The sequence below is a fragment of the Vidua macroura genome, chromosome 2, assembly GCF_024509145.1.
Source record: "Vidua macroura isolate BioBank_ID:100142 chromosome 2, ASM2450914v1, whole genome shotgun sequence".
NCBI classification, from domain to species: Eukaryota; Metazoa; Chordata; class Aves; order Passeriformes; family Viduidae; genus Vidua; species Vidua macroura.
Genome location: NC_071572.1, coordinates 50,496,961 through 50,520,738, shown reverse-complemented (window position 1 = coordinate 50,520,738; position 23,778 = coordinate 50,496,961). Strand labels below are relative to the sequence as shown.

At 39.4% G+C, this 23,778-nt stretch overlaps 1 protein-coding gene across 2 annotated transcripts in view; it reads right to left on the bottom strand.

Annotated features, from left to right (window-relative positions):
• The window catches only part of KLF12 (KLF transcription factor 12), a 231,349-nt gene that overhangs the window by 125,975 nt on the left and 81,596 nt on the right, over positions 1-23,778 (bottom strand). For both annotated transcript variants that reach the window (XM_053971027.1, XM_053971028.1), the window contains exon 3: positions 17,629-17,718. In XM_053971027.1, coding sequence (XP_053827002.1) covers positions 17,629-17,718 — 90 coding nt within the window. The remainder of the gene's footprint in view (positions 1-17,628; positions 17,719-23,778) is intronic.

The window sequence follows — 23,778 nt, the reverse complement described above, 5'->3', positions numbered from 1 at the left end:
AAAAGCTGATGTAATTGGCGGACAGCAGTTGCAAAATAACTGAAAAGAAGTAGCCTACATTTGCCACCACATTGCCACCAGTGTCCCAGAACTCAGAAGGATAAAGGAGTTAAAAGATGGATTAAACAGTTTTACTGGGAGGAGTTCATCACCTGCTATTAAATACAATTACTCAAGTATAGCAATGGGCTTAAAATCACCTAAAAATGCTGACTGATCAAAGTTATGTCCAAGGAAGGATCACACAGCATGGACCTTTTTCCATCTTCCCTGTTTTCCTCACCTGTTGGGGATACTACTACAGTGTTTGGTCCAATGGACCTTTGGCTTGACTCACCATGGTGCTTATGAGGATTCTAAATAATTCAGTCTGCTACTGCTACCACTCCACACAACCAGACTGCAATCATAAACTGCTTTAATGCACAGTATGTTTCACCACATGCCCAGGTAACAAAGGTTAAATGTCAGCAAAGCTCCGTTGTGGATATTACCACATGATGTCATGTCATGTACTCAGTCAGATGCCATTTGGATACCAATATAAAGAACAGGTTGTCAAGCATTTAAAAAAGAGCTGCACTTAGATTTAAGAAGAGTAGTGAAACACACAGGTTGATGACCATATTTTAGCCATGATTTTTAGACTGAGGAAACATGACACAGGTGTTAGTGTAATAAAGTAAAGAGGAAACCAGATATATTGGATGAAAAGCTGTTTTTTCCTATTAGGGACACAAAGTCCATTTGGACATCATCTAGAGCAGCAGTCACCTCACTCCCCAAATAACAACAAAACCAATACCTGGGTTTTGTAAAATGCACAGACTTCTTGTTCTTATCAGGGTGCAGTGGAAGCAGTTGTTTTTCATCTATTAATCCCTTTCTGACTTAGAGGCTGGTTAACCAAGAAAAACTGTCCTCCATACATTCCTCCCTGACAACTGAACTCAGATAAGGTTCTCCACCTAACATCTGACCAGATTAAGATGTTCTGGGCATTCGTGACAAGAGCATTTCCCTTGGCCCAGCAGAGTCCAACCTTCTTTTTTCTTCCCTGCCCCAAGCTTTATGAGAATGATGAGAAGTTCTTTGACTTCCTCAAGGTCAGACTTGAAGTGGTGGGTAGCAGTAAAGTAGGTAATTTACTTGGGAGGAGATACATGCTGAATTTAAAATTAGACCAAGCTTTAACTGAAGTTTGACCGAAATGTATTCATTTATCTTTATCTCATACAAAGAGGGCTATTTTGAAAGCTTCAATTTAGCCACTTTTTGCCTAGAGCAAACTGGTAAGTGAATTTTAAGAAACATCTCTAGAAATACACAAAGTGCTACAGATAAACAAAATACTGAGAACAAGAAATCCATAATGAGATCAGTCTTAGGCACACACTGAAAACTCTGGTGTTGCAACTGCTTCAAAACCTTTATGCTGTTACAGTAATAATGTCCAACCAATAATAGTACTATCTGTACTGATCACTGAATGTTGAATGCCATTCTGATTAAGTATCTTCTGCTAGTTGCCAGTGACCTTCATTTTTAAGATATTCCACTAGCAATAGGCTCTATCCATTGCTAAAACATTGCAATTTCATGTTTGGTGCATCACTTACAGGTTATGAAACTCTTCTCTCAAAAATGGGGAGTTCATTCATTTCAAGTTCCTTTCCTGGGATACATACTAAGATTGCAGAATCACATAATGGGTCAGGTTGGAAGGACCACAGTGGGTCATCTGGTTCAACCTCCCTGGTCAAGCAGTGTCCAGATGGTTCTTGAATTACATTAGCACTTTATTATTACTCCTTAATAACGATCCCCAAAAAATAAACCTATGACTGTAGATGGAACAGCATTATGTCATGGCCTGTATCTTGAGCTGTGCAGTCTCCAGGTTCTACAGACAGCTGTAATTGCTGATTCATTACACTAAGAGAGGGTATATTTTGTATGGAGCTCGTTGGTCCTCCAGTTCAGTAAGGAAAGGGATCAGTCTTTATGTTTCTTCAGTGTAAACTTCCAAGTCAGCTGTTCAGGGCCTTATCTGTCAGCTTTTACAGAAGCAAACAGAAGCCAGGAAGAGAAAACATACCCACTTACAGAGATGAATACATCCCATCTATGGAACACATTGAAGATGAAAATGTGATGTAGATCCAGCTTCCCTCCTCGAAATGACTGTATTTGAAACTACATGAAACGAAAGACCTTTCTGCTGAGGATGCCTTTGCTTCTGGAAATGTCTAGGGATAATTGGCAGGTCGACAAAATAAATAATGATACTCTCACATTATTGGTTTTGTTCAGTCATGCCAGGACAATCTTACTGTTTCATGTGAGATAATGATGCAATAAATCTTAAGACATCTCTACCACTGCATTTTAATTTTTTTACATGCTCCCAAGACTTTTAGCATATAGATACATCACCCTCATAAAGGCCTTGATCCTCTTGTGGCTGCAAATGTTGATATACTCCATTACTAACAATAGCACAGGTTACACGGAGGTGCTATAAAGGATGAGCCTCAGACACAGCTCTCCATGGTGTCTGAGAACTGCTGTTCTTTTACACGTGCAATCTCTCATGCTCAGAAAAACAGATTCAAAAACAAAAACAAAAACAAACAAACAAAAAAAACAAAAAAAAAAACAAAAAAAAAAAAAAAAAAAAAAAAAAAAAACAAAAAAAAAAACAAACAAAAAAAACCAACCCAGAAGATTCCATCAGAAAAAAAAAAGTTGTAGGGAGATCTCCGTACTCCGTATCACCATAATAAGCACAGGCTATGCTGTCAGGCAGCTCCATTCTTTCAAGCCATGTCACTTAGCTGTCTTTTGCTGGAGTCAAAATGCCTTCCTTGTTCAGTCACTTAGCACCTGCAAACTGCAAAAGCAAAGCCCTAACAGCCATTTCATCCACATGACATGACTAAGAGCACGAGCCATGAATTAGGGTAGCACATATCCAGCCATGTGTTGTCACTCTTCCCCTTCCCTGCACACTCCTTCTGCTTTAAGACTACTTTGGCATTTGCCTGACACCTAAGAAAGCCAAAATTTTGTTGGGTTTTTCACCCCCTCCCTCCAAGCTACTTTTATGTCAGACTGTCAGGCTGAGCTGGCTCACTAAGCGATCCCGTGGTTACCGGCATCAGTTCAGGGATGGTAGCTGAGGAGTTGGGGAAGGAAAGAAGTGGGAAGAACAAAGGAATGGGACAACCTCTTCAAATGTCTGACCTAGACTTCAATGCAACTAACAGTACAGCTACTACTGCAAGGAGTATTAAATCCTGTTAAGGCTGGTAAGCAGTCCATGCACCCTGCCCAAGAAAGCAGAGGTCATCATTTAAAACAAAAGCACACAGAAAGCAGAGATGTGTATGTACACAACAGAAAGAGAAAGGAATTGAGAGAAGGCAGCAGAGGAGCACAAACCATCCACACAAGGTGAACAGCACAGCTATTTGCTTCAGGCTTTGAGGGCTTTGAGGAACCTGATCTAGTGGAAGGTATCCCTGCCCATGCCAGGGGGCTGGAACTAAATGCTCTTTAAGGTCCTTTCTAACCCAAACCATGCTATGGATTCCATGATACCTGGCCATGCCAGGGACCAGCAGCAGCCTAGCTGCAGCAGCTCAGAACTCAGCAGGGGCAAATTTATCCAGAGATACTCCCTACTAACATGTCTGGCTTCTTCTGATTCCAAAGATTGCTCATACCACCCTAAGTGCACAAACCCTCACAGCGGGAGTACTCATCTAAACACAGATCACAGCACAAGCTGAATAATGCTTTAAGGGCACTGGAGGTAAAGCAATGCAAGTGCCTTGCACTACTAAATGCTCCTGCAATAACTCAAGACAAACAAAAAGAAAAACCAACATTTTAGATAAAGTTTTAAGGTATTTTTTGTTCCTCCTTTTATAAAACCAGAAGGCTATAAAGAGCTGCAGACAAAACATGAACAAAACACATCCAAGTTCCAGAACACATGGCTTATCAGAATTTAGAAATAAGTATTTTTTTAAGATGCCTGTTCTCTGCAGAGCTTTCACACTGTGTTAGAAGAAACAGGGAAGACAAAAAGCAAATATGCTAGTCAATGATTTAAGGGAACACCCAAAATAGCTACTAAGGGAGACAGCCTCATGAAACCCACACCTGGCTTTCACAGCTCCTTGAGAAATGATTCACAAAGGGCTCGGGTCAGCCTGCAGCATGGGCTCAGGACTGGTACCCATCACCACACCACAGGCAGACACTTCCCAGATTAGCAGATGGGCACAGCAGGGTCTGGTACAGGACAGCAGGAAGCTCCGACAGACAGATTGCCAGTGCAGAATTTCATAGAGGGAATGGCGAAGGTCGATTATCAAAAATGTAACCTTTTGGTTTTCCACAGAGCATGTTTTTCTCTTAAAGTTCCCACTCAGCAGTTATTCATTACCAGTTTCCTCCTGTTAGAGAAATTACTTGGTTGGCATGGCAACATATTCCCACCATGAATTTCTATCCCTCTGCCTACTTTCAGTTCCCAAGGACTGAGAGCTTCACTGATCCTTCTTCACCCTTTCATGCCATTACTGCCTATACCATACTCCTTCACAGGGGCTTTTATTTGAATTGCATCAGGCACCCATGGGCGGGCACAGTCATTGTGTTCTCTGGCAATGACATTATGCAGAGGAGCTGTAGCTCAGGACTCAATTACTCAGTTACTCACTGTAAACAGCAACTCCTAAACACACCAGAGAAATGGTCAAGGCTTAGTTACTGACCTACGTCATTAATCTTTTAGACGGTCAAAGATATTTTCCCTTATTTTAAAATGAGCAAGGGAAATTCATCTAATGTTACTGTGGAATTTTGAAACAGAAAGTTAGCTTAACAGAGGATGCACTCCAACTACATTTGCTGATGTAATTTGTACTCACCACTAACTGATGGATAATGACAAAAACATTTATCTTTTTAGAGATTATATAGTTTTAGAAATCATTTGAGTGAAGGCAAGGAACATATTAAAAATCAGGTACATAATCAACAATAAACCCTCTCATACACACTTCATCCCAGCATTTGATACGAATAAAATTAGTCCATAAAGAATATTTAAAGTTCACTACTTCACAAAAACTTTCCTCACTGTAGATGTACCGTGTATTAGCTTAACAGCAGGGTTTAAACAAAACTAAGAACAAGCATCATGTCAGTAATGTATTACATTAGTCTGCCTGAAAATGCAAGGACATTTAATCCAATTGATTTATTCCAATTATTTTAATGACTGTTAAAAACTTCTAGAGATTATGGGAGCAGTTTTTATAGATTTAAGGTTCCTGCATGGTACACCCTGGCCCTGAGTCAGTGCCATGAGCAACAGAACTCCTTCAGTTCTTAAAAGCCAAGCAGATACTTACATTCTCTGCTGAATGCTTAATATTCAGTATCTTTCAAAAAAAAGCCCACAGCATGTTTTCCACTGCAGACCAGATATTTCATACTCTGCATGTGTGATCTGGATTTACTTTATCAGGCTGGATATTAGGACAAACTTCTCCACTGAAACTGGTTAAGCATTGGGACAGGACCCCTAGGGAAGTGGTGGAGTCATCATGCCTGGAACTGTCCAAAAACAAGTAAACGCGGCACCTTGAGAAATGGTTTAGCGCACTTGGTGGTATTACATCAAAGACTGGATTTGATCATGGAGGTCTTTTCCAACCTTAATGACTATGATACTTTGAGTAACATTTTGTTTATTTTCAGCTGGGGTTTGCAGAAAACTTGCAAATACCAATTCAACAGAAGCTGCAAGTGTCTTTCCATAATCCATTTAAAGCTACCAAATTTCTAGAGCAGGCAGCTATTTTATTTTTTAGCCTTTAAGAAATACTTGTTCTTCTTTCTGACAACAGTAAGGTCACAATCTAAGAGTAAAATTGTTATGAAACTCAAGGCAACCTCTTTTTAGTCTAGAAGTATTTATGGAATTTTAATGTAAGAATAAATTAATATTTGAGTATTCAATACTAACAACGCACACGCTTATTTTATGTTAAACTAACTCTTTATCCCATCAATACTATGAATGGTTATTCAGTAAAAAAGTTAAGCATATTTCAAGTAATTCAGTAATTCAGCATATTTCAAGTAATCCATCCATGAAAACTAATATGTACAGCAACAAAGGAAAGAAACTCAAGCTTCAATAAACCAAACTATAAACTCTTTTCCAAGACCAGACATAAGTAATACTTACCTTTTCACTCTATATTTTTTAGCTTATTATGTAAAATGAATACCATTCAGAAGCCAACAAGACTGTTTTGGCTTCTACTCTATTTCTCTATTTTATTTTACAATTTTCTATAATGAAAATCAATAATGTTTTCTGTGCCATGTTTGCACAGCATGTTTTGACCTGCAGATCATACAGAACTGTGGATGCTGCAGATTTAACATTTTTATTAGTCTATACCTACACCTTAACTTGGATATGTAAAATAACCTGAATTTAGAGACGAAAACCTCTTAAAGGTGTTTCAGTTTTTTCCTTTTTTTTTTTTTTTCCTAGCTTAGAGCACATCTCTGCACTGGCAGAACCTCAGAGCAGTTAACAGTGGACAGGAGCTTCCAAACAGCTCTTCTGCCATATAAATCATGGCCCAGACCACTACTACTTCCACAGGGGACTTTTTTTTTGTTGACAGCTGTCAATAACATCACTACTGTTTACTCAACAATAGAACAACATATTAGTATAAAAGCCCTAAGTACTCTATTAAACATTAGGTTTATAGAACCATGAAGTTATCACAGACCATTGCTCCACAATACTCAGTAGCTGAAGGAATAAAAACTAAAGTCTTTTTTTCTCAACAGCACCTTCTGCCCTCCCCAGACATCTCATCATATGGACTCCCCAGAAATCCACAATTCTGTTCTACTATAAGTAATGGAAAATAAATCAAGAGTCTGTCACAGGAAGTGCTCTCATTGCCACCACCATTTATACTACTACATCTTAATTTCCTACTGCAGTCTCAGGATGGCAGTAGGCAGGTGCAAGACAGGGTTTACAGGTCAAAACCTACACCACAGTCTCTGGTTATCAGGAGAATCTCCACAGAGCTCAAAGAACAGTGAAAACTTGCAATACTAAACTTCTAACCCTAATACTAACCTTCTGCTCATGTGGTCCCTGCACAATGACAGGTACAGGTGGGTATACCAGGGCATGTTGCTGCATGCTTGCTTTTTGCCTGTGCTTTCTGGAGGTACATGGTAACAGCTCCCACTGTATGCATAAAAAGAACCTATCATCGGGTTCACTGTGATCACTCCTGCATTCTTGTAACATCCCATATGGACAAAAACAAAATGACCACTGTTTGTGCGGAAAAAAGAACAAGAGGAGCTTTGGTAATCAGTGGGTATCATGACCTCTAAGCAATGGAGTATTAGAGGAGAGTGAAGAAAGAATGGTACTAACAAACACCCACTCCAGGTCAATCTAGACTCTCAACTAGAGAAGAGTAGAAGTTGTCAGGGAACTAAGTGGGATCTCATGGGAGATACCTCTAAAAGAGTCAAAACAGCACAGGCGTACTGCAAGGTCTTTAAGGAGATCAAAGTACAACACTAGTATATGTAACCACTCAGAAAAGCAAGAAGATCTTGAACAACAGTTTGGGAGACATGAAACACATAAAGAAGCTCCAGTACAAAAAGGCAGTATAGCAGGAGGAGCAAGAGAAGGATGAGCACACATATATCACACAGGAACACATGGGTGGTGCTGGGAAAGCCAAAGCCCAGCTGGAGTCTAGATTTGCAGGGTATCAAAGGCAACAAGAACTTCTACCACTACATCAGCAATACAAGTATGAACAAGGAAAATGTGGGTTTGTGGCTGAAACAGGGGACAGCTTGCTGATATCCTTGCAGCACCTTCCTCTACCGTGTGTGAAAGGTGCTAGAAATTGGCAAAAAGAAAGTGGAAAATGTCGTGGAAGGGCACAGACAATATTGAAAACATATCAAGCATATCTGTAACCCAGACAGATGCTGCTGTCTTCCAAGGACAAACTGATTTGATTGCTACAGAATTTCCAGTAACTCCCTCACTGCAACGGCATTAGCTCATCACAGAGCATCACAGAGAAGATCAGTGTCTCAGCATCAGTATCAATCTCATTGTACTTTCCTACAATGAAAGTAGGAAACAAGGTACAAACATCAACAGAGACAAAGGAGGAGGGTGCATGTGACATCTGTGTGGTCGGTGTTCCCTTCAGGCACCAGGGGAATGGAGGCAATTTGGAGGAGACAGGGCTGAGTGGGCTAATCAAACATGATCCTTTCCACGAACAAGCCTTGCCTGGGAAGATCACCTGTCCTCCCTTCCACTGCATCCTCAGCACCTCTCCTCCTCCTCGTTCCCTGCCCACCCCAGTGAGCTGGGTCTTACCATAATTGTCTGCTTGGACTCCATCCTTGGGCAATGGGAAGCATGAGCAGTGGCCTGTGCTGGTAGGGGAGGACAAACACAACCTTTGGTTGCTGCTGGCTTTTTCTGCCTGCAGTTCCTATGGTTTTCTGTTATGCTTAACTGATGAAACCAAGCAATAACAACATCTGTAAAAGGATGTCTGAAAGCAGATGCTCCTCTAAATAACAGTTTATTAAATACTCATCCTCACAATGAAGGGTAAGGGGTGGGGAAAGGAGGGGAGTGAGGAGATTATGAAGGGAATTTAAAAACAAAACAAAAAACTAAAACAAAGAAAAAAATTCAAGAAAACAGAAACCTTACAGTAATTTATGTAAAGACTCATCTCCACAGGGAGAAATAAGGAAAAAAGCCAACAATGCTAAAAAATATATACAGCTCTTTCAGTACTTCCCCAGCAGGATACAGAAAAAAAGTAAAATATACATCAAAAAGAGTATTTATAAGACAACCTCCAACAGAAAAGAAAAGCTAACAGAACATCAATGAACAAGAGAAAAGTAGAAGCAATCCTTTCTTATACTGAACAGCAAGGATTAAAATAATTTTGGTATTTTCATAACATAATGGCATTTCTCTCATGATGCTGAAGTGCTCGTGATACTGTAAATTATTGAGTTATATTGGCTTATGCTTATTTTTCTTAGGCTAGCCAGTATATAATAAAAATATAGTAACAATGAACACTTACACAACACTTCTCACTTCAAGAGTCCTTGAAGAAATAGAGTATAGCAATTACCAAACTGAGAGCCAGGAAGAGAGAAGATTTCACTTTACCGCAGTCAAAACAAAGGGAAAGGACAAGAGCCCAGGCACTTCCATCTCATTTCTATTTTGAACATATCAAGGTGCCCTAGTGAGCAAAATATACACTGTCATAATGAACTGACTACTCTAATGAGCATTATAACAAAAAAAAAAAATTCCATCAAACTCATCTGTGAGTAGAACAAAATGAAACCTAATGACTAACTTTTCTCCTAGTGAAATAAAAAAGATTTTGTGAGTAACAATTATTTCACAGAGACATTTCAATGGAAAACATTTTTAATCATCAGCTCTGGACCACAAAAGTTAGCATGCATCAGCAGGCCTGCACTACCCATGCACATATATAATCATAGACGGAGGTAAACAAGAGGTAATTCAAGGTAGCTTTCTTGTAAGAAAAGTGAGATTACCTAACTCACTTTCCTCCGTTTCTTAATATGAACAGAGGGGTTATGTACACTTGTAACCTACTGAATTTCACTGCCACTGCAGCCTAAATTAAATTTCAGATGCCCAGTCAGGTGAGTTACCGGACAAGAAGAGTAACTGCTTTTCATATGCCAATAATAGTTTCACACATGAAGTCTAAAATACTCATTGTTGTATCTTAGAATTCCACTGCACTGTAACATGAAACAACACAAACCTGTGATGAGTTTCAAGGCAAAGGTGCAACAGGATTTTAGAATACAGCGCTGTATACCAGCTGATATATGGCATGCTCTGAGCTCCCATGACTACAGTGTTAATACCCTTCTGGCACAATGCATAAGAGCAAAAATCTGTACCTCACTGGTTCCTCAATTAGGATTGCAAGCTGAATCACAATTACAGCTAAACTGTCAATACTGGATTCCCCAAAGAGAAGGAAATAGAGCGCACACGGGTGTCATGGGAACTTGGGTTATCAGGGGGAGTTATATTAATTGTAGATATTTGGATGGTTAAAATCTTTCTTGCAATTTTTTTAAACCATTTTCAATGACTTCTTTAGTGCAGTAATGGAAATGTTGAACATCTTGCATAGGAATCTATTTTCAACCCAAAATGTAGATTTTGGAATTCACAGTAACCACAGATATACAGCTTATATATATCATGCTTGTTTTTCTTTATGCCCAGTTTCTCAGCTGAATAAATCTTCCAGGAGACTCCCAGCATAAGCCCTGGTAGCAGAGCAAGCTGAGAGGTCATATGTCATCAAAAAAGCGGACTGACTCGAAGGTGAGCTCACAAAATAGTTGATTGGGGATAGAAGGCAATCAAACTATAATCTTGCAATGAACTTTAGCACTATGCTGCAATCAAAGGGTCAACTTTTCTTCTCCCAAAGGCAACATTATTTTTCTAATCCATATAAGAATATAAAACATATCAATTTTCGTATCTAACATGATAAATTCTGTAACCGTGTTTTTGCTATGGAACTGTAACAATATTAAGCTATGTTAGTTTCTGGGTAACATTCCACATTCTCTATGAGACTTTCTCCAATCTTAGCAGATAAAGTATTACCCTTCTCCTCTACCAAACAGTTCTTCCTAAAAATCTAAATTTCTTGTAATTGAAACCATCTTATTGTTGCCCTTCTATTACTACAGACACAAGAAATCTCTTGGGCCTGGCACTGTTGGCTAAACACACACTGTTTGGAGCAGAGATCTTCCTCTGCTTCACTCCTTTACACTTGCTCCTGTATTCCTAATAAGCACCGTCACTAATACCTGAAGAACACTATTAAAAGACTGTCTAAACTTCAGATTAATTAAACCTAGATACCCTGGGACCGCCCTTTATCAGTACACCACCTCACACAATTAAGTTTTCACCCAAAGTGAAAATCCCCCTGTTCCTACCATACATATAACAAACAATACCAGACAGAATAAGGAGCACATTCCCTGCTGTGCTCTGTAACAGTCAACTTAGCTGCCTAGGAAAGGAAAGCAATGGCAGACAGCGGTCAGTAAATTAAGTCTCAGAGGATTTGGGATACTTCACTTAGTGTGAATTTCAGCATCATACATCTTACCACCCTACCTGCATTTTTAGTCTGCAATTTTGGTTAACTTGGCAAAAAGACTGCCTGGCAAGTGTGCTGAGCTGGTTAAGCTATCATTTCCTGTTAGTCTTAAATCTATTACCTTTCTATTGCATTTTTTGATTTGATCCCTGAAGAGAAAAACAAATGAAAAACAAACAAGGAAACCATACCTACATCCATGACAAAACCCCTTGGCTCCCTACACATCAGCTGACTTCAAAAGGAGTAAGAAACATGAAACACTGAAAAGATTCAATGTTTGATAATGCAGTAGTGCAGAGACATGTCAGAAGTGGGCAGCTGCGGTCCCAGAGGAGTAAAATGTCTCAGGATGTAGTTCCAGATACAGGTCACCAGCTGTAATCAAAAGCAGCACCCACAATCTTTTTCCCACTCTCCCCATCTCCATATAATAGAGGCTAATCCGTGAGTTCACATGCAAGTATGACTTGCAGGACATATACAACCCTTCCCTTTCTCCCTTTAGGTAAGTTTTTTCTTGGACCAGTGATCACTTGACCCTGTACACCCCAATGTCACTGAGTCACTGGCAATGGATTGAGCAAGAATGCCAGGATGACAGCAAAGACGTAGGAGTTGGCTACCTTTTTTCTTCATGCAAGCTTCCACTCAACACGAAACAGCACCCGCAGCACTCGTGAGCTTGTGATGCTTGATTTGACCTAATTAATCCAACTGACATAATCCTTCTAGGATGTGACTTGCACCCTTCTGGGTTGCAAGCACAACCTTCATCTGTGCTCAGGAAATACAGTGTATCTCCTTAAGTACATCTCCCAGGGCTTTGCATTGTGCCCTGTAGGTTAGGTCCTTACTGGATCTGGAGTCAGATCTTGACCTCTTTCTGAAGACTGTTCTACATTTATGGCACTGCAAAGTAACCAATGAATTGTACCAGCTGTGATTCTAACACCTCATAACTCCCTGAGTGATGCCAATTGCAAGATGAAGAAAACCAACAGAAAGCAAGACGGGCTTTCTTTGCAGAAGAGATCAATACATGTGCACTGTCCGTACACAACTTGTTTCCCCAAATCAGTCATGCTAAACATTAAGTAATTCAGAAAACAAATAAGTAATTAAATGAAGCAGAAATTCACAAATGACAATACCAAATATCAGAAGTGCTCTTTCTTCTACTAATACAAAGAATGTACCCAAGCTGAATGAATCACTGCAAAAGAGTTCCCCATATAGTCACGGAGTAAGCTTTGTTACTGAGACTATTATCAACTGAATATGAATAGGTATTTTCGGAAATCTTTAAAAATAAGAGATTTATGTCAGTATTACCCAGGCTGAGGTAAAACATGTTTATGTATATAACAACATAAGGATGGATGGCATTCTTCAGATATGAGACAAGAAGATAATTTGGCTGGCTATGAAAGACACAGAACAATATTGGCTTTTTAAAGGGTTTTGTCATTTTAATAATTTCCTTTCATAATTCAGTAATTATAAGTGATTCAAATGTAGACAGACCAAGAAGAATTAGGAGGAGACTCCAGAATAAGATATATAATCCTCCAGTGATGATTTGAGAGAACAAAATGTAGGCAAAGGAACAGATGAGACTGCAGATCTGGAAACAAAGAGACTGATGAAAATTAGCAGTTCATCATTCTCTGTATTTTAAGATTAATTGTGGGATATAAGTCCCACATTTATATCTCCTTTTAACAACAGCTTATGGCCCAATTCAGCAAATACTTGAAAAGCACAACTGAACACTAAGTCGCACACATTTACCAATTTTTAGAAACTGGGCCACATTCTGCAATTACTAGCAGGACTTTCAAACTCCACACTGAAGCCAGTCAACACTATTCACCCTAACTTCTTAATAGCAGCCACCACATTAAATTCTCCACCCAGTCTCTATTGGCAATACATTAATCCAGCTTCCCCGCATTTTCACAATCAGAAGTATTACTTCCAGAATAGCTTTTGGCATACACAAAGAATGAAGATTTTTTTTTTTGCTGCTGAAGTACCCCACCTTCAGCCTCATGGGGAGGGATCGCCTTCATGTCCTTTTTTGAAGCTGGTAACTGAGAAAGATTTTACTGCAGCCCAAAAGATCTAAAGTTGTAGGTCACTGGAGGATATTAAATGATAAGCAAATTCATATTTCTGAAGTAATTCTCCCAATTTATTAGCAATGTTAGCTCCTATTCCACAGTAGGGGAGATAATAATGAAGCCTTGTTAAAGGGCGATGCAGTATCTTTTATGTAATGTCTTTTTTTCATTTGTGATAAAGTCATTAAAGCAGCACTGTGTCTTCCTGAAGCCTCAACCAATAGACTGCATTAAATCTCCTGTGCAAAATTAAGTACAATATCTCACTGGAAAAATAAGCATGTGTTCTTGCTAATGCTGATGGCCTTCTTAAAAGCATTAAACTACTCTAAATTGGTGACAATAAAACAATACAGAACTGTTTAGACTTTTTCCAAAGCAAAGAGAAAATCCATTTCCCTTGTAAATACCTCTTTGTTCCAAATCTGACTACTAACCTCTATCTCATAAGGCATGTCTTCCTTATGGACTGACTAAATCCTATTCTCCCACAATGATCTAGCTTCAACTCAGTGTCTTAAATCTGGGTTGATAAAGGTTTGTCTTCATTACACCAACAGAGGCTGCAGTTCCAGAGTCCTACTCACCTCTTCTCTAGTCACATGGTCCAAGGATCTAGTGCATGGGGCACAGCTGAAATCTCAGCTCTAATTTCCTTTCAGACTCAGCTAGAGAACTGGGCTGCTTTGCAGCTGGGAGTACCTCACACAGTTTCATTCTCCCAGGGCTACCCTAAAAATCTCAGCTGGACTACACTTTCTTTGCTTATTCCTTCTGCAGTATTGCATTTTAAATTCACCTTCATTTGCTCTAGGTAAGTAGCACTTGTGCAGCATAAGGGCTGGGACTACTATTTAAGAAAACTACTTAAAAACTATTCAGTGGTATCAGACCAGGTTTGGACGGGGCACCCAAATACAGCAAAAGACACAGAGGAATCATGATACACAACAAAACACGTAACACAAAAGTTGAAAGATCTTCGAGCTCACGCACAAATAGTAGAGAAGAACATTACATTATACTTAATCTCTTCTGCAAAACACTGAAGTCTCCAAATTAAAACAAGAAACAAGGGAATATAATGGATTGATTGCCTAGCTTGGTATCCAAATACAGCAAGAACTGCTAGTATCTGCTCTGTCCTGGTTCCTATCTACATCATGCATGACTTCTACTACTACCATACATAGTCAAGAGACAACCTGGTGAAGACCAAGTTGCCCAGAGTAGGACAGGGAAGATGAATTTCTTATTAATGTGCATTGGCACATGGTGTATTTTTTACCACAACTGTCACAAAAAGTAAGTGAAAAAGTAACCCAAGGTTAAAAGCTGGTGTGTTTCTATAAAAACTTTTTTTTCCCAGTTGTACTCTCATTTTGGTGCTGTAGGTGGGCATGTTCCTTCTATCTGAGTTTTTTTTACTTCCATGTTATCCAGTTATTGGAATGATCATTTTTCACTTTACCAAGAATTCTAAGCTAGGTGTTTTCTACTTCTTTAGTTAATAGCTCAAGGGGAGGACCAGTTGGGTGTGCAACACAGTCCTGCACACATAAATGTCCAGACAACACCCAAACTCCCCCAGCAAGGTCCTGTGGGTGAAGCCAACCTTGGAGACCATGAATCACAAGGTAGAGTTATCTGAGGCACAACTACAGAGTTGTGCAAACCTACATTTTCTGGATGACATATTCATGTGTCCTGCAGAAAAGCATTCAACATTCCTACAAGGAATAGGTATATATCCTTAAAAATTCTTTAAAATTAAGAAGATGTTTATTTGAAATATGGGCTCACACTTAAAAAGGAAACAACTCAAAGTGGTCCTGTAGCACTTCTAAGACAATCGCACCCTAAAGCCTCATGGGCAATGCATGACAACTCAGCGTTCTCTAGTCTGATAGAGCAGTGCTCACCATCCTGGTCAAGGGCCACTGGTGCTCCAGACACTGTTGGTTTCACTTCTCCACAACAGATATTGCCTTCATGATTCTCCAATCACAGATGAAACCTTTTTTACATAACCCTTAGCCCATGTCTCACTTTTACCCTTGCAAACCTAGAGCAAACAGCTGATACCAAGCCAGAACAGCAAAAAATCCAAATGTCTTCCCCTCTGGGTTTTGTAAGAGTTCGTCTGGTGTTCAGCTCCTACGTGATGAAGCTCTGGCCCTTACACTCAGAAAACTCAAAATGCCATCTTAGTTCCCGAAATTTCAAGTAGAAGTCACATTACCTGTACACACATATGCTGTAATAGAGGTGCAAATCTAGGGACTTTGGGTGCTGTAACAACACAGACAGACACCACAATTTCAAACTCCTACTACTTAGATCACACTTCAGTTCCCACTCTATGCTTCCCATTTATGATATTCATCTTCCCAAAGAGATCCACGTGCTGATTTTGGTAATCACAACCTTCAAACACTTGTCCCTGTTATGTATACCAACATCTACATATTCAAAGCATATTCAAAGCATGTCTCCGAAGTACATGCCAAACATCTGTTTCAACCAGCTCTCTTTAGAGTTTAAGCTGTTTGCTGGACAATTGCCATCCTAATGGCCAGCTCCTCTGTTAGTGAACTGAAGAATTCATTTTGTATTTATTGATTGTTCCCTAATGAAGAATCATAAAGGTGCCAGAGACTCTTGACCAGACACTACTTAATTAGTACTAAAGTGCATAAAATTCCAAATCAAACGAGCTCTTTGTATAATGGCTCAGTCACTGGGGGAAAAAGTGATATCATTTTCTGCTTATACGGAAGTCCATAAAATTTGATTAAAAAACTCTAAGGAAATTTAAAAAATATATAGATTATTCATTTCCTTCCAGTTCCTAAGACATCAAGTAGGTCTTCCAGAAACAACTCATGCTTTGCTAAAGGAAGTACTCTTCATAAAGGACGCAGCAATACGTATCACGCACAGAATTTATTTTATATTGAACAAAGGCAAATGCCAATGGAACCTTTGTCTTCTGAACACTATATAGAAATGTCTCCGTTACATACAAAGATATGCAAAGCATCCAAAAGGTACTAAAAACAAATGGATCTGTCTTTTCATCATCATGGCTCACACAATAGTTCAATTCTTGCATTCCCACAAATTACATTATATTGGAGTCATTTCTGAGGGCACTTGCTCTCAAGAAGGCGGTGGTGAGCAAGAACTCGATTAAATGCCAACCTTTTTCTTCCTCTCAAACTTAAAGCCTCAAAAACACCCTGAATAACTCGTATTGCCTTGCAAGTATTTCAAATTAAGTCATCCTGAAAGTTAATTCCCTCTTTTCCATATCATTCAAATTCTCAATTAAATAACTGAGAAAATAACAGAAAGGGAAAAAGCCAAGTAACAGAATTAGGCAAAAGCCTACAAGGCAATAGCATTGCTGCTTCTATTAGGCCGCTTTTGAAGGCATCTGTCTTCAGATTAGTAAAGAGGCTTGGACTCTTTGGAATAACATATCATGTAGACAAGGAAACAAAGTTTCATGATAAAAAATACATTAAAATAGATACCCTGGCTGTAATCTACAATCATTGATACCACATATGCAAGAAAATACCCTCCCATCTTCCTAAAAGCTATTACTCCAACACCAAGTTCTGCAAAAAAATTCAAAATCCAGTTCATGATCTGTACTGTATTCAGCAGCTGACATGATACCAGATTCATTCCTCTTATCTTAATGATAAACAAGTGCATTTCACCAGACAGAGAGCAGGTTTCCACAAACAGAAAATGGAGTAGGACGAGCATATAAAGGATGAAACAATCGCAGTACAGCAAATATCCCTAGAAGGCAGAATAGCAAACATACATACATACTTATATGGACTTCCCAGACATATGGCTTCCTTTACTGAAATCTATTCCTTTTTCCTTTTTTTTTTTAATTAAGCTGCACCTATTTTTAATAGGTGTAAAATTACACCAACAGCATCTTCGCTATCTCAGATGATTTCAGTAAGTCTTCTGCAGAGTTTTGCTCTGTGCTTCCAGCAGATCAGACTAGATGTTCACTGGTACAAGTCGCAAGAAAATATGCTCCACGACAGTGGAAATAAAGAAAAACAGAGAAAAGAAAATGGGAGGGAAAGCTAACCACAGAGAAGCTGGGGAAGGGTTACCAGAGTGAGGTCACACAAACCTCTGCTTACCCCTTGCTCAGATTCCAGCAGCTCTGTTTTGACTCTGACTGCCGGCATCCCATCAAGCATTAACATTCTGTTCTCAAAGGCGCTGATGTCCTAAGGCAAAAAAGGACAAAGTTAATAAAAAAAATTATGAACAAACCACTTGTTTCAATTCACTGGTTTAAGTTCTATGATACTGTAGAAGTATGTTTCTTTCACCGGAAATAAAGTTAACGAGGAGGATGTAATAGTAATTTGAAGGAGTAGCTGCCAAGTTACTACTTCTGCTAATATAGTAAATCATACTTTCAGTTATCCTTAAAAGAGAACTAAATCCTTGTAAGCAACAAGGAAAAATCATCTCCAATTACTATTTTGTAATTTGAAATTAATTACACAGGTACACATATATTAAGTCCTTGCTTTAGAACTGAAAAGGAAAGCAGTGTTGTCAAACAGTTTGAAGATTTTGGCAGTATGCTTAGGTATAGTTGATTTCAGTCAAAACACTTGTACTTCTGGTAGAGAAAGCTTACATGGGGAGAAGTTACAGTGAAGACCTGTACCTATACACATTAAAAATTACTACACAATTGCTCAAATTTCTTATCATTGTCTTATAAAGTTATCAGCATTTGTGAATGAAAATCTCCACACTGTGGCAAGCACATTTCTCTCTCTCAAGATTTTTTATTGAGGTGCACAGAGAGAAATGTGCTTGCCACATCCACACAACTCTGAAACAATAAAAATTATCTCTGAGAGAGATAAAAAAGCAAGTTAAAAACATGCACTGTCCATGTAGTTATGGGCACTATATGCTGAGAGCTTCAAGCTGAAGAAGGATTTGCAGAACTGTGCTTCCCTGAATCAACATTTCTGCTGTTACTAGAGCAGTTTATGAGGACGTACAGAACATGCCAAATGTTGTGCCTTCAATTCAAACAGTACCTCAACCTGAATCAATTTTCTACTCCAGACAAGGCTCAAGGCTGGTGTTTGAAAGCAAGTGTCTTCAGCCACCATTTAGTCTGGACAACATGGAGAGAATAAAAACCCTTTTATCCTTCAAGCTAGAATGTGAGCTTACAAATCCAGACACCTTGGTCAGTGCTACAGAAATGTGGAGACATCACACCCATTTTTTAAATAATGTAACTAGAGCACACTTCACTTACAAGTAACTTATTCACAGTCAGTTATTAATCTACAGCCCTGTCTGGAAGGCTCTAAACTAGAAACTCACCTCTGCTCTGGTACCTTGTAGTCCTCTAACTGCATGAGAATGGGGAAAAAAACATTTTCCCTGTGTTTCACAGGCAGCAGATCCATTCAGCACTGCATGGTGCCATTATTCCTAAGGACTGCATTCACAGCCCTGTTTCTTATCATGGTTGCTACAGTCAAAGTTTAAGGAAAATGGTCTATCTGAACACAGCTTCCAAAATACGTTTTAAAAACTTAAACTACTTTAAACATTTTCTTTTTTCCATTCGATACACCTCATCCCAGGACCTCCACTTTCCAGGATATAAATACTGCAGAAACTGTTTATTTTTTGTATACTCCTTTACTGTAATTTAAAGAACTTGTTGAAAAGGGAAACTGATATGCCCAACACACTGCCAAAAGCAGAGCAAATGACCTGCTTAAAATGCCTGTCACCCTCACTTTAAGTCCTGTGTATTTTAGCACCCAGAGTTGTGGCTACTTACTACAGGACAAGAAGCAGCTTGATGGTGAAGCAGATAAGCAAGTGTAATCTCTATTTCTTACCTTTAAAAGTAGATTGAGATCATTCACAAAAAGCTCTAAATGCTTAGAAGTTATAGAATTTCAGATTGAACAAGTAAATTTCAGCAGGACACCTCTGCATTCAGACATGCAAGAATGCGAACCAGTCAAGCTATTGAGATGTCTCACTCCATGCTATGCTACTGCTGTACATCTACTGTACTTTTAAAACTTGACACAACAGGAAGAGGAAGAAAAACAAGTTCTTCCTACGTTTGCTGAGCAAATTATTTTGTTCACCTTGATGTTTATTCAGTGTTTGAGACATGAGGTGGAAAACACAGGAAGGGTCTCTGATGCCACAAAGAAGCTGGATGAAATTGTGCCTGACTTTACATCTTTCTTCCCAGCAAGGGCACTGCACTGTTTACTTATTAGCAGCAGATCTCAGGTGTCACTGAGCCCCATCAGTTTGGATGTGGTTTGAGTGGAGAAAGAGCAGAAGCCAGTATGGCATTCCTGGCTCCCCCAGTGCCTATTTTGCAAGCTGAGAGGTCCCTCTGCTTTCTTGATTTATAGGCAGCACAGTTGAATTTTACAGCAAGATCAGGAATACACCATCATCAAACATCCCTTAGGCTGTTTAGCTCATAGACAAAGAAGGATGAGCTGATGCTGCACCATGTCCCTGAGGAAGTTTTACCCGCCTGAGCACAGGGACGAGGCTGGCTTACACAGGAGGCACAGGCAGAAGGAGGGGGGAAGACAAAGTGCCACGGAGGAAAGGCAGGTTTAATGAACTGTTAGAATCTGATTAGAGGCTAATGTCCCTTTTAGTGCTTTGTACCAATTTACAGCTGATATACTTGAACCATTTTTTCCCCACTGGCTGTGATAAACTCATTAGTTTTAAAAATGCAAGCTAAACAGAGCCTTTGAAGTTTAAAACTGATAAATAATGAAAACCTGACTAGTTCATGTACCATTTAACACATTTACATTTAACTAAATTTTCATCGTGTTAGCTTCTCCTTTTGTTCTCCAAAAATCTTATTTCTTAAAAGCAGCCTTTCAAGAGCTGGTCCGAAGAGCAAATACTCTAGCTGCAAACAGCTCTGCCTTTCGGGTAATTTATAATTCACAGGAGCAATAATCACAGGAGTAAATTATTTCCAAACTATTTGATCTCGTCTGCATTTATAACTTGAAGTACGTTGTGTGACACATCCTGAGAGGCCACTGCCGAGTAGATCCAGTCTGTGTGTGATCACAGGGACGACACATTCAGCCCAAAGTCACCTAGAGAGATGATCCAAACAGCACTCTCCTGCCATAACCAGTGCTTGCACTACAGTACGTTCGAAGCCATGCAGCAAAACAGGTATAATTGTTGAGGTTTGCATAAAGTGAGCTGTCACCTAAGGCAAAGGGGCTTGAGTTACTCCCACTGAGACTGGGATATGAATTGAGCTCTTCCAGGAGCCTCCAAGGTCAGGCAAGCAGATTGAGCATCCACATCAGAGTGAGGCCAGGCTGCTCCAGCGCCCACATTAACTGATGACACTCATGAGACCCACTGGCAGAGATTCAGGCAACCCCATTTTCTTCATTAACTGTGGTAGCTAACTTCCAGCCCCCAAAATTGCTCAGGTGAAGGGTACCTTAATTCGTGTGACAGTCCTCCCTTTTCTAGTCTCCCACCTCAACCCTCCTGCTGGACTCCTTTACCACCTTCGTAAAACACACGGCAGATGTAGGTCCTAAGCTGGGCAGACAGTGAAGCCAAACACTGCATGACCTTACCAAAACATCTGTTCTCTTGGATGAATAACTCATCCTAAAAGAGATAATGCTCTCTTTCTCAGTGCCATCCATTGGAACCTGCCACTAATCACTTTTGGACACTTATTCCCTTGAAATATTAATTAAAAACACAAATCATACCCGGGTCCGTATGGGCAACTGCTACTAGAGCAGTTGTTACACAAGACAGACACGCTTTCAAGCTTACAAGCTCTTTTGAGAAGCTGCAGCAGTTAGTTAAAAACCAGACTCTCCCCACTCCTAAAAGGACTACATTTTCTGCACAGCACCTCTACAACCATCACTGACATTTTCTTCGTGAGGATGGCTTTCTGCTGCAATTTTTAATCAAATTATCTTTCACTACTTGAGCGGAAGAAAAAAAAAAACCCAAATCGTTATCTCATCCTGATACAAACCCCCTCAGCACCCTGTAGTGTTTATTTAATTATGAATTACACTATTATGACATTTGCCATCCACAAGAAGTGCTAAGGTTTTGTAGGCAAGTTTTTCATTTGGCCAAGCCATACATTTTAAGAATCACACTGCAAATTTTTAACAATCAGAGAGGATCTGATGCCACAACTCACCTCCTGTTCTGAGACACCACAAAGACACCCCTAAACCCCCTTTATAAGATAATCATAAGATTACTGAAACCAGATATCCCCACCCCACATCATAGTTGTCTCTCTCACTCTCCAAGATTTTCACATCTAGCTGCTCAGTACTAAAGCCTTACCACGCAGATAGGCCCTACCCCAGGCAACCCCAGAAAGTGAGCAGTGAGCTCAGGCTTCAGAGCACCCAGAACTCAGACCTCACATTTCCTGTGTGGGTTGACAAACATTTACATTCCTGTGAAAGAAAGCCTCCTCATCTTGTTTCACTCCTGAACACTCAAGTGATAGAAAGGCAAGGCAGATGATGCTTGCTACTACTGCTACTAATGAAAGGCTTAGTCTCACTGAAGAGCTGCACATTGGTAAGACAGACACTGATGATTCTGCTTTTTTCCATGGTGACCTAAAAGTTTCAGCTGACAATTCAATCTTCAAAACTCTTGTGGGCTTGGCCTTCATCATCGACCATATGCCCTCCCAAGCCACTGCTGCATTCCTCCTCTCCCTCAACAGCACAAGGGAAGAACAGAATAAAGAAATGCTTAGGAAATGAGATAAAGACAAGAAAATTACTTATGAGATACTGACACAGGCAAAATGGACTTGATTTAGGGAAAATTAATTTATTGCCAATAGAGTTGGATGATGAGAAACAAAGACTAAAACTAAGCACCTCCATCCCCAGCTTCCTTCTGCCCAGTCCCACTTCATTCCAAATCTTCCTTTACTTTTCTGTACAAACTTAACTTCTAACTCGACACACTTTGATTTTGAGAAATGAAGTATCAGCTTGGGGAAGAGCAGTCACAAACTCACCGTTCAAGCTACAGTAGAAAGTTTCAAGCTTCAGGGAGTACATTTGAACAGCTAAGAGCCATGAACAACCTTCAGGCAGTCCTTCTCACCCAAAGCTATGACACAAAACTTTCCCTACCTTATCTTCTAGTTCTTTTTACACAAGTTTTCTGTACCTGTAATAATTTCTTAATTCATCGTTATATTCTTGGGGTAATTTTTGTTATAACAATGTTCTTGATAGTTGATAAACATAGGGTTTTAAGTCTTGCTTTTTTATACAGGCGTCTTAGAAATATCACTGAATTAACCATGAAGTAGCCTATGTCAGTTATATGCCCTATAAATAAGATTACCTTGTTGATTTTTTTCAAACACGTATACCCAAATTCTTATTATTCTCTTTTCTTATATCACTACGTGGAAGTTATTCATCAGTCAAAGCAAGAGTCACATAACACATCAAGACAAAAATGTGAAGTGATCTACTTGAGGTAAAGGAGAACCTTTTAAAGGTATGATTAGGTAAGTTTTTCAAAACATGAAAAAAGAGAAAAAAACAAAGAGAAAAAAACAATTTCTCTTAGTTTCAAGGGATAATAGAAGATTGAAGGATCACCATTTCTTATCAAATGTAACAATCTTCATAGGGAGAGAAAGCCAAATAAACCTGTCAACTCAGTTTTCTGAAGACCTTTATATACTATACAACAAGATCAGTTATTCATTTAAATGCAGTTCTCTCTAGGATGAAACATACCAGTTAAAGAAAGTACATTGTTGTGGCTAGAAGAGAATCACTTAACTGGGAGTTCTGCCAGGAAACTAGGGGTAACAGCCCATGACTTGCCATAAGATCATCATATGTAATTATATCCATAGCTGTGTAAAATGTTCATAATGAAAGCAGAGATTCTGGTAGTTCTGTATTTTACTCCAAACTTGAATTTTCAGTCAAATTCACCAGAAAACTATGGTTTGCCTTTACTGATGCTTCAAGGAAAGCCAAAATAACTTAAGTGAAGTAAAGCCTTAGACTTCTTACTGTTTTCACATGAAACTGGGGGGGAGGGGGTGGGGTGGGGGGGGTTGATTCTAGTTCATTTCAATTCAAAATTAAATTTCTTTGGTGAGAAGGGACACAAACATTCAACTGCATGGCATCCAGTGAACTGGGAGGCATCACAGCTCTGAGTGTGGTCTCTTACTACAATTG